This window comes from Platalea leucorodia, assembly GCF_965183815.1.
Source record: "Platalea leucorodia genome assembly, contig: HAP1_HAP1_SCAFFOLD_206, whole genome shotgun sequence".
NCBI lineage: Eukaryota > Metazoa > Chordata > Aves > Pelecaniformes > Threskiornithidae > Platalea > Platalea leucorodia.
In genome coordinates this window covers 88,688-103,129 of record NW_028121353.1, presented here as the reverse complement: position 1 = coordinate 103,129, position 14,442 = coordinate 88,688, and the positions used below count along the sequence as shown (strand labels likewise).

The window sequence follows — 14,442 nt, the reverse complement described above, 5'->3', positions numbered from 1 at the left end:
CAATCCAGAAAGGGTGACGTGAGCAGACAGCAGCATTTGCAATGAGTCTGTCCGAGGCGGGGGAGACGAGTCTCACTGGGCCAGTGGGGTTTTGTTCCTGGAGTCACAGAAAAAAAGGGCAGGGCCCTGTGAGGAGTCCATATCTGAGCTGGCCTCATGCACTCCTCATACACACAGGGGTGTTCAGAGGCACGAGTCCTTCCCTTGCACGTGCGGAGGCAGGGCACTGCAGCAGGCACAATGGCTCTCTGGCCTCCTGTTGCCACTGCCAGGGGCTGGGAGACACCTCAGCCCTGCGGTGTATCGCCCTGCTGCACATCTGTCTGAGATGCCCCTTGGCATGAGGAATGGACACAGGGACCTCGGTTCACAGAAGCACATCCCAGTGCTGCATTCAGGAGGTTTCCCAGGGGACATTACTCTCAAAGTGAAGTGACCTGGAGGCACTGTCTGTCCCACTGGCCTCCATGGCACCTCTAGCAACAGCTGATGGCATTTGGGCTCACTCGGATTCATCTCCCCACACGCACATGGTGTGCATGCTGAAGCCACCTCTGTACAATGCAAACATGGAAGTCTGACCTAGTCATTCGGTGTCCCTCCATAAAGAACCTCTCCGAGCTGGAGTGAGAGGCCAGTGCTGGGAATGGTGGTTGCAAGGGGCTGGTCTGTGGCCATTGCCCTGGGGCACCTTGCCCAGGGTGTCAGGCAAACATGGGCACAGATCAGACCCTGCTCTGCTGGTCCTTCCAGTCTGTCCCTGGAGGGCAGGCTGTGCCAGGGACACTGCTGTGTGCCCCAGCCCTGCACACTCACACGCTTCACTTGTCCACTGGTGTTTTCCTCACCAGAGCACTGTCTTGAGTTTGTTCTTGAGAGAATCTTTGGAAGAAGACCTAAGCCTTCATGCACTGCCCTGAGGACATCACCTTTCTTTTTGGAAATGCTGTTATGGAGGCCAGCTCTGTCACAGAACTGCAAATTGCCTGTCCTTGCCTGTGGTCACAGGACTGCCACAACAATAACAAAAAATACAGAAGACAGGCTGTGCCTGCAGTGAGTTACGTTATAACAGCTATGAAGACAATGGGCAGTTTATTGCTCCAGAAAAACATCCGGTTATCAGTTTCCACACTGCACCCTTGAGCTGCTGGTTCCTCATGCTGTAGATGAGGGGGTTCACTGCTGGAGGCACCACCGAGTACAGCACTGCCACCAGCAGATCCAGGGGTGGGGATGAGATGGAGGGGGGCTTCACGTAAGTAAATATGACAGTACTGAGAAAGAGGGAGACCACGGCCAGGTGAGGGAGGCACGTGGAAAAGGCTTTGTGGCGTCCCTGCTCAGAGGGGATCCTCAGCACAGTCCTGAAGATCTGCACATAGGACAGCACAATGAAAACAAAACACCCAAAGGCCACACAGACACTAACCACAATAAGCCACACTTCCCTGAGGTAGGCATCTGAGCAGGAGAGCTTGAGGATCTGGGGGATTTCGCAGAAGAACTGGTCCACAGCATTGCCTTGGCAGAGGGGTATGGAAAATGTATTGGCCGTGTGCAGCGCAGCATAGAAGAAATAACTGCCCCAGGCAGCTGCTGCCATGTGGAAACAAGCTCTGCTGCCCAGGAGGGTCCCGTAGTGCAGGGGTTTGCAGATGGCCACGTAGCGGTCATAGGCCATGATGATGAAAAGACAGTACTCTGCTGAAATGAAAAAGACAAACAGAAAGATTTGGGCAGCACAACCCAAGAAGGAGATGACCCTGGTGTCCCAGAGGGAATTGGCCATGGCTTTAGGGAGAGTGGTGGAGATGGATCCCACGTTGAGGAGGGAGAGTTTGAGGAGGAAGAAGTACATGGGGGTGTGGAGGTGGTGGTTGCAGGCCACGGTGGTGATGATGAGGCCATTGCCCAGGAGGGCAGCCAGGTAGATGGCCAGGAAGAGCCAGAAGTGCAAGAGCTGCAGCTCCCGTGTGTCTGCAAATGCCAGGAGGACGAAGTGGGTGATGGAGCTGTTGTTGAACATCTGCTGCTTCTGGGCATGGGGCACTGTCATAGGAGAAAAAGACAGTGACAAGTTAGGGGAGATGTCTCTGAGCAAAATCAAAGCCATTTCCAATAGACCGTGGCCCTGCACACACAGACACCTATTTGTTTTTCTAGGAGAGCTTCCTTCAGCTCTATGGCTGGAGCTCAGCTCTGTGCTGTCCGAATGTGCAGTGAAGAGCAGAGCCTCTGCCCATGGGCTCTTGATAAGCCAGCCCTACTCTGCAGAAGTGAGGAGGGGCAGGCACCAGTCCTGGTGTTCAACTTTGTCAGGTGAAAACAACGCAGAAGGGCCTGTCAGCATTGCCCACAGCCCCACAAGTGAGATGAAAGCTGGGACACTTGTTCCCATGGACACAGCTGTGTGAAAGCACCCACAAAATCAGTGTGTGACTCTGCAGCTGAAACTCCACCTCCCCAGAGAGCCTGGCAGCAAGAACAAGATAACAACAGCAAGAACACAGACCAGTGGAGAAACAAGGGAAAACACATTGAGGGTGTGGCTGAGAGAGGCCAGGGCAGAGGCATTGGGGCACTCAGACAGCGTTCCCCTTCCCCAGCTGTGCACGCCACCTCCCAGACACCACCATTGCCGGGCAGCTGCTCTCAGCCCCTGTGCTCTGCAGAGGCAACTGGGCCCGTGGCTGCAGAGCTGCACCACAGCTCTGCTGGAGCTGTGGCTGCAGAGGAGGTTCAGGTGCTGCCTGAGCAGCCCTGACCCTTGCAGCACCCTCTCAACAGCAGAAGGACCCTGCCTTGCTGGGGGTCACTCTTTCTACCCACAGCTTCTCCCTGCAGAACCATGAGGAGCTCCCCGGGCAGGCTGAGTGCTGACCCTGGCAGGCGGCAGATTCCCTGCCCCAGCACACAGCCCCCTGAGGTGCAGGGACCCTGCTCGGAAGGACAGCGCTGGGCACGCCTGGCTGCACACCCACCTTCACAGCCCTGCAGCCATCCCTGGGAGAAGGCAGCCATCATGCCCTGTCCCTCTGATGGTGCAGCAGGGAGTCCCTGCTCTGGAGCATGTCCTTCTCCTCTGCACTAGAGAAACTGTGAGAAGCCTCCTGAAAGATCCCATAGGCTGTGGGACGTGCTACATTTTGGATTTTCCTCCATGACCAAAAGCTACATTGCCCTGCATCCAGAGACTTACCATGTAGAGGGCTGTGAAGATTTCTCCTCCAGTCAGCTCTCAGATCAAAGCATTCGCACTCCTGATTGCCTTTAACCTCTCTCTGACTCACTCCTCTCCCCTCGCTGCCTGCAGGCAGTGCCCTCAGCCCTGCTGCGCTTTGCAGAGGAGCTGCTCCTGGGCAGAGCTGTCTCTCTGCAGCGCTGCCCACTTGCCAGCAGCTCCCTCCATGCCAGGAGCCCAGCCCAGCTCAGCAGCAGAGGCCCAGCCCAAGGCACCACTTTCTCTGCCCCTCTGGGCTCCCTCCAGGTGTCCCTGGGGCTCCAGGGGAACCTGCTGTGAAACAGGCTGAAGGCATCTCTGACGTTCCCTCCCTCAGCTGGGGGGAGACACTTACTTCCAGCAGTGTCATTACTCCTATCAGAAAAAGACTTGGGCATGAGAATCCTCCTTTTTTTGTCCCATCGTTAAGGAGGACAGCCAGGAAGGTGAAATGATCTAATTTCTCCAAGGTGGGAGGACGTGTTCTGTTGAGTGAATTTAGGCATTTCATCCTGGGTCCTTAGACCTGGGGCTAGAAAGACATGCGTCTCTATTTTGTCCATGCCTTTTCTCTGCCTTTGCACACACAGGATCACTACAAGCCTTGTTAAATTGCAAACTTGGTAGGAGGATTCCTTATGGCAAATATGAGCTGGCCTGGTTCCACAGCTGTCTTGCTTCAACCCAAATGTGCAGCAATGCCCTCAGCCAGGGGCACAGACAGGATGAGTGGGAGCCGTTAATGTCGTAGAGAGAGCTGTGACACTGATGGAATGAACTGCCAAGGCATGGTGGCAGAGCTCAGGACAGCTGGTCTTCAAGGAAAGCATCCTAAAAGACTAGCAATAGTCCAAATTAAAAGTCAGTCTAAACTTGAAAGGCAATTGAAGGGCACCATAAGGAGTGTTTACTGCTTCAGAACAGTTAAAGGAAAAACAAAGATCCTGTGTGGCCACTGCTGAGTTTAAAAAGAGCAGGTATAGATAGATGTGAGATTCTCTGTGGCCTTTTTGCCTCGGTCTTCCCCAGCAAGGTCTCTCAAGCCTTTGTGCCTCCAGGCAGGACTCTGGAGGAGACCAGGCAGCAGTGGATGGGGATCAATTCAGGGGTCATTTGAGCAAACCATCTTTTACCAGTCTATGGGACAGGAGGGGCAGCATCCCAGGCAGCTGAGTGAGCAGGCCAATGGCACAGCAACGCCACTCTCCATCATTATCTTTGAAAGGTCACGGAGACTCTGGGAACTCCCTGATCACTGGCAGCACCTGCACAATGCATACACCTTTCCAGAATGCCCAAATGATGAGCAGGGGAATGCAAGTCTGTGCCCCAGTGCATGTCCACTCAGATCCCATTTCTGGGTGTCTGAAAGAGAAGGCGACTGGGTTTACCCAGGGGAGCTTGTTCCTGGCCATCCTCTTTGCTTTCTGTGGTGAAAGGACAGGATTGCTGGATACGGGGAGAGCAGAGATGGTCTTTTACCTGGAAGTCATCAAGGCTTTCAGCATCATCCCTCCAGAAATTTCTTGTGTCCAAGTTAGGATACTATGCGCTGAATGGATAGATAAGCAGTTTTGTAAAAAAACAGCTGGAGAGTAGTTGGGCTTGGAGGAGTGTGGTACATGCGTGGTGCTCTGCCTGGAGCCATCTAGCTAGTAGGGTCCTGCAGGGGTCTAGCTTGCAACCTGCCCTGTTTCACATCTTTTGAGTAGGCCTGGAGGATTGGAGAGAGGATTTTTTCATAACATTTGCAGAAGACATCCCAGTGAGGAGAGCAGGGCAGGGCTGGAGGGCAGGGCTGCCAACCCAAAGGACATAGAAACCTCATGATATCCAGTAAAGATTCAAACAAAGTCCTGCTCCTGAAATGGATGTAGGCTGTGAAATGTCATAGGACATGGACTGGCTAGGCGGGTAGCAGCTCCACAGGAAAGGGTCTGCTGGACTTTGGGTTCCATTAGGCAAAAGATGAGCCATCAGCAAAGATGGCCAACAACAGCCTGGGCTGTGTGAGCAGGAGCACAGCCAGGGCAAGTGATTCTCTCCCTCTGCTCAGAACTTCAGACACTGCATCCAGAATACTTGCCCAGGTTTTGTTACCCCGCAATGCCAGAGAGACATTGGCAAGCTGGAGGATCTGCAAATTTCAGTGGAGGGCCACAGAGATGGTCAAGGTTGGTAGCACTTGTCCTGTTAGGAGAGGCTGAGGGAGCTGGGCTTGTTCACCCTGGAGAATAGAGGGCTTTGTGGGGAGGATGGAACAGACTTGCATTGCTTACGGTGAGGTTCCCAAGAAGACGCTGTGGTGCAAGGCAGGAGCACAGGAGGCAATGAGCTGAAACACGAGGGGGTCAGGCTCAATATAGGGAGAAGCGTTTGCAAGGTGAGGACAGCCAGACAAGGGAAGCCACTTCCCAGAGAGTGTGCACTGCCTCCATCCCTGGAAGTTTCTCAGACCCATCTGGGTAAAACCATGAGCAACCTGGTGTGACCCGGCTTTGAGAAGGATGTTTTCTACAGATATCTAGCCAGGTCCCTTCTAGCCTGAATGACACTTTCATTCCTCACAGCTCTGTGTCCTCAACATGAGGGAAAGCCCTCAGGTTCCCTCTGACTGTGGAAATAATTCACGTCAGGTACAAGGCAGCAGCACAGGCACCCCAAAAAGTCCCGATGCCATCCCTGGCCTCATCTTTAAGTTACTGCTTCCCTTTTCCCCCTCTCAAATTCCTCACTGTTCTCATTCTCACACCTGCCAAAAAGGCCAGCCTGCCCTGGCTGGGATGGAGTTCATTGTCTTCATAGAAGCCCGTAGGGTTCCATGTTTCAGATTTGTGACCAAAACTCTTTTAGCTATTGCTGAACAGTGCTTAAACAACAGGAAAGCCTTCTCTGTTTCTCACGCTGCCCTTCCAATGAGTGGGCTGGGGTTTTGGCAAGAAGTTGGGAGGGGAAACAGCCAGGACAGCTGACCCCAACTGACCAAAGGGATGTCCAATACCATATGACATCATGCTCAGCAATAAAAGCTGGGGGAAGAAGGAGGAAGATGTTTGGAGTTTTGGCATTTCTCTTCCCAGGTAATTGTTACTCATGATGGAGCCCTGCTTTCCTGGAAGTCACTAAACACCTGCCTGCCAATGGGAAGAAGCGAATGTATTCCTGATTTTGCTTTTCTTGTGGGCACAGCTTTTGCTTTACCTATTCAAGTCTCCTCATCTTGACCCATGAGTTCTTCTCACTTTGCCATTCCAATTCTCTCCCAACCCCTCAGGAGAGGAGAGTGAGTGAGTGGCTGGCTGGGGGCTTAGTGGCCACATTATGGACTTATTTCTGTTTTCATTAAAAGCTGTACCAGTACCATGCTCTAAAATTTCCTCCTCTTCTTCATGATGATAAATTTAATTTCGTTAATTTTATTTTTGTCATTCATTCTGAATTCACAAGATAGCTGTAACTTAAGAGTATTTAGATTCTGGCATGAAGTGTTTAGAACACTGCTTTTTCTCTCATTGCTAACCCATTCTTACCGTTTCATGGTAATACCTGTCAGACAACGTTGCCCTTAATTCACTTCTGCTGTCTGTCTTTCATCCTTCTTTCAAGTGTGTGTGTGTGAGGAGTTCATTGTTTTACCAAAATTCCCCTCACAGCCTAAACCACCACATGGGTCAGGAGATATTCCAGGACTTCTCAAGGGCCATCATATTCCTCTGGACCAAAAAGTGGAATCTCAGGGGTCATGGCATACCAATACTTGTGTTCAGGGATCTGGTCAAATGACCCATCTCCATTTCTGTAATGGTGCTTGAGTTTACTCAAGGAACCCTTGAGTCGATCCCCATCCACTGCTGGTTCTTGTCCTCCACAGGAGGAGAACACAGGGGGCATCCCCTCAACAGAGGGGGCATCCCCCAGACTCATCCTCTCTGCCAGTCTCTCCAGCAGAGCCTGTTTTCCTCCACTGCAGAACCCCACGTAAGCAAGCTGTCCCACTACGTCTCATTTCATCCCAAACCATCACAGTTGTGTGACAAGCCACGGGGCTCCAGCTCCTCCTGCCTGCAATCCACCTCCTCCTGGCTGTGCACGGTTTGGCCGCAGCAGCTCAGCTGTGGCACCAGGGTGGAGTGCAGACTTCTCACAGGGAAACCTGAGCAGTGATCCTGACCAGAAGACCATGGTACAGCCAGCTGGGCTGCGCTGCACATACAGCCTGGCCTTCACGCCTGTGCTGCGCTGCACAGATCCCTTGGCCGCAGGACTACCCCAGACTTAGAATGAACCAGTGCCTCCAGTGAAAAAGTCTCTCAGCACCCTTGGGTGCAGCCCCTCTGGTCCCATGGACTGGTAAGCGTGTAGTTTGCTCAAGTAACCCCTGCCTTGATGCTCATCCACTGCTGGTTGTCCTCCTCCAGAGTTCTGCCTCAAAGCACAAAGGTCTGGGAGACCTTGCTGGTGGCAGCTGAGGCAAAGAGTGCGTAGAGTATCTCAGTCTACCTACACCTACTCTTACTACATTTAGCAGTGGTCCCACAGTATTTCTGATTCTTCTGTAGCTTCTGTTCCTGAAGTAGAAACAGCTCATCTTGGTGCCCTTGCATGCCCTTTTCAGTTTCAGTTGAGTTTTGGTAGGACCCGAAGCTGTGCTTGGGGGATACTTTCTTTGAAGACATGATGTATCCAGGCACACGGTGAAAATGGTTCGTCTGTTCCTTGGCTGTATCATCGTGGGTGTGAGTAAAGACCCCAGTGTGATGTGCTTTGTGTTCAGGCAATGCCTGCAGCTCTTGGGTAGAGAAGGGAAAGACCTTGCCTCTCTGATGGCATCTGATGACTGATGTCTCTGATGGTATCAGTCAACAGCACACAGGCATCAAATCCCACTGCTTGCAATGCCTTCTGGGGTGTCTGTCACACACCCGCCCTGAATGGGAATTGCTTTGCTGTTGGTCATAGAATCGTCACAGAGTCACAGAATGGTTTGAGTTGGAAGGGACCTTAAAGATGATCTGGTTCCAACCCTGCTGCCATGGGCAGGGACACCTTCCACTAGACCAGGTTGCTGAAGGCCCCATCCAAGCTGTCCTTGAACACTTCCAGGGAGGGGGCATCCACAACTTCTCTGGGTGCAAACTTGCTGAGGGTGCACTCAATCCCACTGTCCCTGTCACTGACAAAGTTGTTAAACAGCACCAGTCCCAAGACTGACCCCTGAGGAACACCACTCGTCACTGGTCCTGTGCTGTTTCTGCAAGCCTTGCAATCTCATGGAGCTCTGTGGGCCTGGATTTAAACATTAAATTGAGTAGACGCCAGGATCTCTGTAAGGCAAAGTGGGGATGAACATGAGGCAACTGCCAGTAGGATGAGTGGAGACCTAGTGAATACAGCTGATGGAGGAGAGAAAGAGAGAGCCTGAGCTCTCCCTGTGGCACATGGCTCCAGTGGTTCAGATGAATAACTCTCAAGGCTCCTGAACATAATGAGTGGGGGCAGGTTCAGGTGCCCTCATTTGGGCATCAGCTATCATTTCAGTTGGCCAAAGAAAATTCCCAGCAGCCTCTAAGAGGATTCCCCCAGATGTTGGCCTGTCTCTACGAACAGCTCCATCAGAGCTTGCAGTTGCCTGCACAGATCTTTCACCACTCCTGACACCTTCAATGTCACCAGGCATTGTGTCTGAACAGCCCAGTCCTGCCCTCCATCTCCATTAACAGGCATGGGAACTGCGATAAGGAGCTCACATGCAGGTGCCTATTCTGTGCCCACCTGAACACCTGATGCAAGAGGAATCCCACCTCCTGTTGGTTTGTGTTGTGCATGGGAGGGAGCTAAGTCCCCTTCTAGCCCCAGGACTGCAAACCCACAAATGAGATGTGTCTATTGACTCATCTGCATCCCTTCCCTCGGCAGGGGTAACGCAGATCCCTCCTTGTCACTGTCTGCTTGTCCTGTCTCGTGATGGGACAAGGAAAGGTAATTCTCCTGCCCAAATCTTTTTCTGATAGGAGAAATGACAGTGCTGGTAATAATTGTGTCTCCACAGCTGAGGGAGGGAAAAGAAATGTTTTCATTAAGCCTGTTTCACAGCAGGTTCCCCTGGAGCCCCAGGGACACCTGGAGGGAGCCCAGAGGGGCAGAGAAAGTGGTGCCTTGGGCTGGGCCTCTGCTGCTGAGCTGGGCTGGGCTCCTGGGATGGAGGGAGCTGCTGGCAAGTGGGCAGCGCTGCAGAGAGACAGCTCTGCCCAGGAGCAGCTCTCTGCAAAGCGCAGCAGGGCTGAGGGCACTGCCTTCAGGCAGCGAGGGGAGAGGAGTGAGGCAGAGAGAGGTTAAAGGCAGCCTGGAGTGGGAGGATGCTGAGAGCTCATTGTGGGCAAAATCTTCACAGCCCTTGACACGGTAAGTCCCTAGAACCAGAGCGGTGCAGCTGCACCATCAGAGGAACAGGGCATGATGGCTGCCTTCCTCCGGGGATGACTGCAAGGGTGTTAAGCCGGGTGCACAGCCAGGGTTGCCCAGGGCTGTCCTTCAGAGCAGGGTCCCTGTGCCCACCGGTCTGTGTGCCAGGGTCAGTGCTCAGCCTGCCCAGGGAGCTCCCAACAGCGCTGTGGGGAGAATCTGTGGGTGGAAGAAGGGACCCGTGGTAGGGCAGGGTCCTTCTGCTGTTGAGAGAGTGCTGTGTGGGTCAGGGCTGCTCACAGCTCCAGTTCCCCTCCAGAATATTTCCTAAGGGATGTTTCAAGGAGAAGGTCATGGCAGGGAGTGCCATAAAGATAATGAAGATTTCCTGAATTTCTGCTTTCAGTTTCCTACATGGAGTGGGGGCTAGTGGAAAATGGAAGAATGGAAAAAGAGCTGGAAACTTTGAAGAAGTCACTGGACTCCTGAGTGAGTGATCATTAACTCCTGAGAGGAGCCTCCTAAAGTGCCCTCAGCCACTCCTCTGCCTATGGACAGCACCAGCATCACCTCTGCTGGACCCATCAGGGTTCTTCTGACCTGCCCTTTTCCACCTGCAAACAGGAACATGCACCCAGCCAGTGCCCTGCAAACAGGCAGATTTCTGGAGGGCCAGGGTGAGTGCACAGAGGTTGGGATGGAGTCTGTGACCACTTGCAGGGAAAAGCCATGGGACAGGGAAACACCTCCCAGGGTGAGGATCTCCAGGCAGCAGGGAGATGATCTGGAAATGAGACGAAAGTAAAACCAGAAGTGCTGTGGGAGGGAGAATTCGGAAACCTCCATATGATCCCCCCCAATGCAGACCCCTTCCTCTGAGCAAGCCCCCTTGCCTCCTCTCCCACCCACCAAAGCCTCTGCCCTCAGGGCTGGGGGCTCCAAGGTGTGAACCACCTCCTCTGCAGCCAGAGCTCCAGCAGAGCCGTGGTGCAGCTCTGCAGCCACGGGCCCAGTTGCCTCTGCAGAGCGCAGGGGCTGAGAGCAGCTGCCCGGCAATGGTGGTGTCTGGGAGGTGGCGTGCACAGCTAGGGAAGGGTAATGCCTCTGCCCTGGCCTCTCTCAGCCACACCCTCACTGTATATTTTCCCTTGTTTGTCCACTGCTCTGTGTTCTTGCTATTGTTATCTTCTTGCTGCCAAGCTCTCCGGGGATGGGAATATTTAGCTGCAGAGTCACAGGTGGATCTTGTGGGTCCTTTCATGCATTTGTGTCCATGGGAACAAGTGTCCCAGCTTTCATCCAACCTGTGGGGCTGTGGGCAATGCAGTGTGTGGGACTGGAGAATAAGCTGGTTTTCCATTAATCAGATGGTGTCATTAGGACACTTGGCTATCTATCTCCCTGAGGTTTCCTTCCCAACTTCCCTCCAGGATGCAAACCTGTCCTATAGCACCTTTGTGTTATCTGAAATCCTCATGGAGAAGTGCAGAGATGCTACGACAGAGAAGATGCTGTTGGGTTTGTGAAATGAGCCCTGTGTGTCCTGGGCTAGAAGTGGGGTGCTGACACCTTGAGAAAGGGTGAGACATTTAGTGGTCTGCACTGGATCCCTCTGCTCACAGCAGTGTCTGTTTTTTTTTTTTTAGGGTGACACAAGAGTGAGATCAGCCCCATCTCAAGAACAAGCCCACGGCAGCTTGGAGGGAACAAGTCAGAGGGACAGACCAGCTCCCCTCAGTCTCCACTAGCCCCAGGCAATCCTTTTGCCATGCAGGACTCGCTCTGCTCTCCCTGAGTGAAGCAGAAATGCTGAGGTTTTCTGACATCCAAGAAAACTCCCCAGGTGAGTTGAGGGGAGCTTTAAAAACCCCAAACATTTCAATCTGCCATCTGCTATCCCCTTTCCTTAGCACTGGGAGTGCAGATGCTGACAGGCCCTTCTGCATTAGGACCAGTTTCATCTGAGAAAGTTGAACACCAGGACTGACCCTTGCCCTGACCGACGAATGCACTGCTGCAGAGCAGGGCTGAGTCCTCAGCAGCCAGCGGGCAGAGGCCCTGCTCCCCACACTATGCTCAGCCAGAGCTGCAGCCACTGAGCTGAAGGAAGGTCTCCTGGAAAAGGAGTAGGTGTGGTTGTGGGCGCAGTGTAGCAGGGTGAAGGTTTAGGAGAAAGGCTTAGATTTTGCTCAGAGAAGGCTCCCCTAACACTTCATTGACTCTTCCTGTAGGAACAGGACCCCGTGCACAGAGGCAGCAGATGTCCAACAGCAGCTCCATCACCCACTTCGTCCTCCTGGCATTTGCAGACGCACGGGAGCTGGAGCTCTTGCACTTCTGGCTCTTCCTGGGCATCTACCTGGCTGCCCTCCTGGGCAACGGCCTCATCATCACTTCCGTAGCCTGCAACCACCGCCTCCACACCTCCATGTACTTCTTCCTCCTCAACCTCTCCCTCCTCGACCTGGGATCCATCTCCACCACTGTCCCCAAAGCCATGGCCAATTCCCTCTGGGACACCAGGGCCATCTCCTATGCAGGATGTGCTGCCCAGCTCTTTCTCTTTGCCTTGTTCATAGGAGCAGAGTACTGTCTTCGCACCATCATGGCCTATGACCGCTACGTTGCCATCTGCAAACCCCTGCACTACAGAATCCTCTTGAGCAGCAGAGCTTGTGTCCACATGGCAGCAGCTGCATGGGGCACTGGGTTTCTCAATTCTCTCCTGCACGCTGCCAATACATTTTCACTCCCCCTCTGCCGAGGCAATGCTGTGGACCAGTTCTTCTGCGAAATCCCCCAGATCCTCAAGCTCTCCTGCTCACACTCCTACCTCAGGGAGGCTGGGCTTCTTGTGGTTAGTGTCTCTGTGGGCTTTGTGTGCTTTGTTTTCATTGTGCTGTCCTATGTGCAGATCTTCAGGGTTGTGCTGAGGATCCCCTCCGAGCAGGGACGCCACAAAGCCTTTTCCACGTGCCTCCCTCACCTGACCGTGGTCTCCCTGTTAGTCAGCACTGCCATGTTTGCCTACCTGAGACCCCCATCCATCTCCTCCCCATCTCTGAATCTGGTGGTGGCAGTCCTGTACTCAGTGGTGCCTCCATCAGTGAACCCCCTCATCTACAGTATGAGGAACCAGGAGCTCAAAGACGCACTGAAGAAGCTCATTCAATCCGTAGTCTTTCAGCAGCAATAAGCTGCCCGTGTCTCTTCACAAGTGATTTCCAATGTATCTGGGGAATCTCCTGTGCTTGGTGCGTTTCATCTGTGACAACTGTGTTTCTCTAGGAATGTCTGCATGTAGTCCGCTTCTCCAGAGGCATGAACCCAGTCTGTCTGACCCAAAGGTCTTTGCACATGTGCCTGGCCCGATGGTATAGCTGGCCTCCCATGTCACATCTCTGTAATAAAAGGGGGTTTCTTCAGTGCTGGTTTCTGAAGGTTAGGCTCTTCTTCCAAAGCTGAGGTCAGGAACAGCCTGAAGAAGTTGCCCCCCACAAGGCTGTGCTGCTGTGCTGGTGATCTCCATGGGCTGAGAGGAGGAGGGCATGGGGCGATGTGTTAGGGAATGGGACTGGTCTTGGTGGTCAGCGAGCTGGACAGGAGGCAGCCGTGTGCCCTGGCAGCAAGGGAGGCCACCAGCATCCTGGGCTGTACAACCAGGAGCATGGCCAGGAGACGGAGGGAAGGGATTCTCTGGAATATTCCATCCAGATTTCAGATCCCTAATTCAGGAAAGATATTGGCAAGCTGGAATGGGTTTAGCAAAGGCCCCTCAGGACAGCCAGGGACTGGAGCACTTTGCTGGTGAGGAGATGCTGAGGGAGCTGGGCTTGTCCAGCCTTGAGAAGGCAAGGCTGAGGGGGGACCTCAGCCCAGCCTGCCAGTCCCTACGAGGAGGTCATGGGGAATACAGAGCCAGGCTCTTAATGATTGTGTTCTTAGTGATGGTTCGGAGGAAAAAACAATGAGCATTCAGCCTGGAGATAAGGAAAGTTTTTCAGTGTGAGGCTGAGCTCCTCACTCCTGGGCTCTTCTTCCCAAGATGAAGTCCCAAGTGTGGATCTGAGGCTAATTTGGCCTGAGATACCCTCCTGACAGTGAGGGACAGATAAATCCCAGCAAGATGGAATTACTTGGACCTCCAGTGCTGTCCAAAAAGGCCTTGCACAGGCATGGAAGAGGCTGAGGATCTCATTGCCTCACCTCCCCACCCCTTGCCTGGTAAAATCTGCCCCCAAGTCTCCCTGGTCTTTGAGTCCCCCAGCAGCCTCTGGGGTAGCAAAGCTTCAGCCATGTGAGAGCAAGCTGCAGCTGGGGAGCACTAGTGCCAGCTGGACACAGGCAAGTGCATGGGAGCAGAGGGGATGCACCCAAGGGGGCTGGGGGAAATGGCTGCTGTCATTGCAAGGCTGCTGCCCTTTGGCTTTGAAATGTCATGGCAGCTGGGGGGAACATAAGGATCCTTGTTAGAAAGTCCAACCGATGGGCAGTTTCTAGGGGCGTCCCTCCCAGAGAAGTGCTGGGGCCAATGCTGTCTGACATCTTTAGTGGTGGCCTGGACAATGGGACAGAGTTCACCCTCGACGTGTTTGTGGACGACACATAACTGGGGGGAGCCCTCCATTGAGTCGGGGGCAGGGAGGGGAACTGGATGATGCCCAGAAATATCTCCCACATTGAATTACTCAATCAATCTTTACCTGGAGTTCTCTGTAAAGATAAACGAGGTAGAGGAAGGAGAAAGGGCAGAGAGGCTGAAGAAGAGATGGGAAATAGGTCACTAGAGATAGAGTAGTTTTTCAAAAGAAAATTTC

At 53.2% G+C, this 14,442-nt stretch overlaps 2 protein-coding genes across 2 annotated transcripts; one reads left to right on the top strand and one right to left on the bottom strand.

Moving 5' to 3' along the window:
* Window positions 1-1,075: 1,075 nt before the first annotated feature.
* Window positions 1,076-2,029, bottom strand: LOC309603828 (olfactory receptor 14C36-like; the record flags this gene model as incomplete). Its single annotated transcript, XM_082338730.1, has 1 exon — window positions 1,076-2,029. The coding sequence occupies one exon, from the start codon at window positions 2,027-2,029 to the stop codon at window positions 1,076-1,078; it is 954 nt and encodes a 317-aa protein (XP_082194856.1).
* Window positions 2,030-11,885: 9,856 nt separating this feature from the next.
* On the top strand, window positions 11,886-12,821 carry LOC309603827 (olfactory receptor 14J1-like; the record flags this gene model as incomplete). The annotated part of the gene is made up of 1 exon (XM_082338729.1): window positions 11,886-12,821. One exon carries the CDS (start codon window positions 11,886-11,888, stop codon window positions 12,819-12,821), a length of 936 nt encoding a protein of 311 aa, XP_082194855.1.
* Between the last annotated feature and the right edge of the window lie 1,621 nt (window positions 12,822-14,442).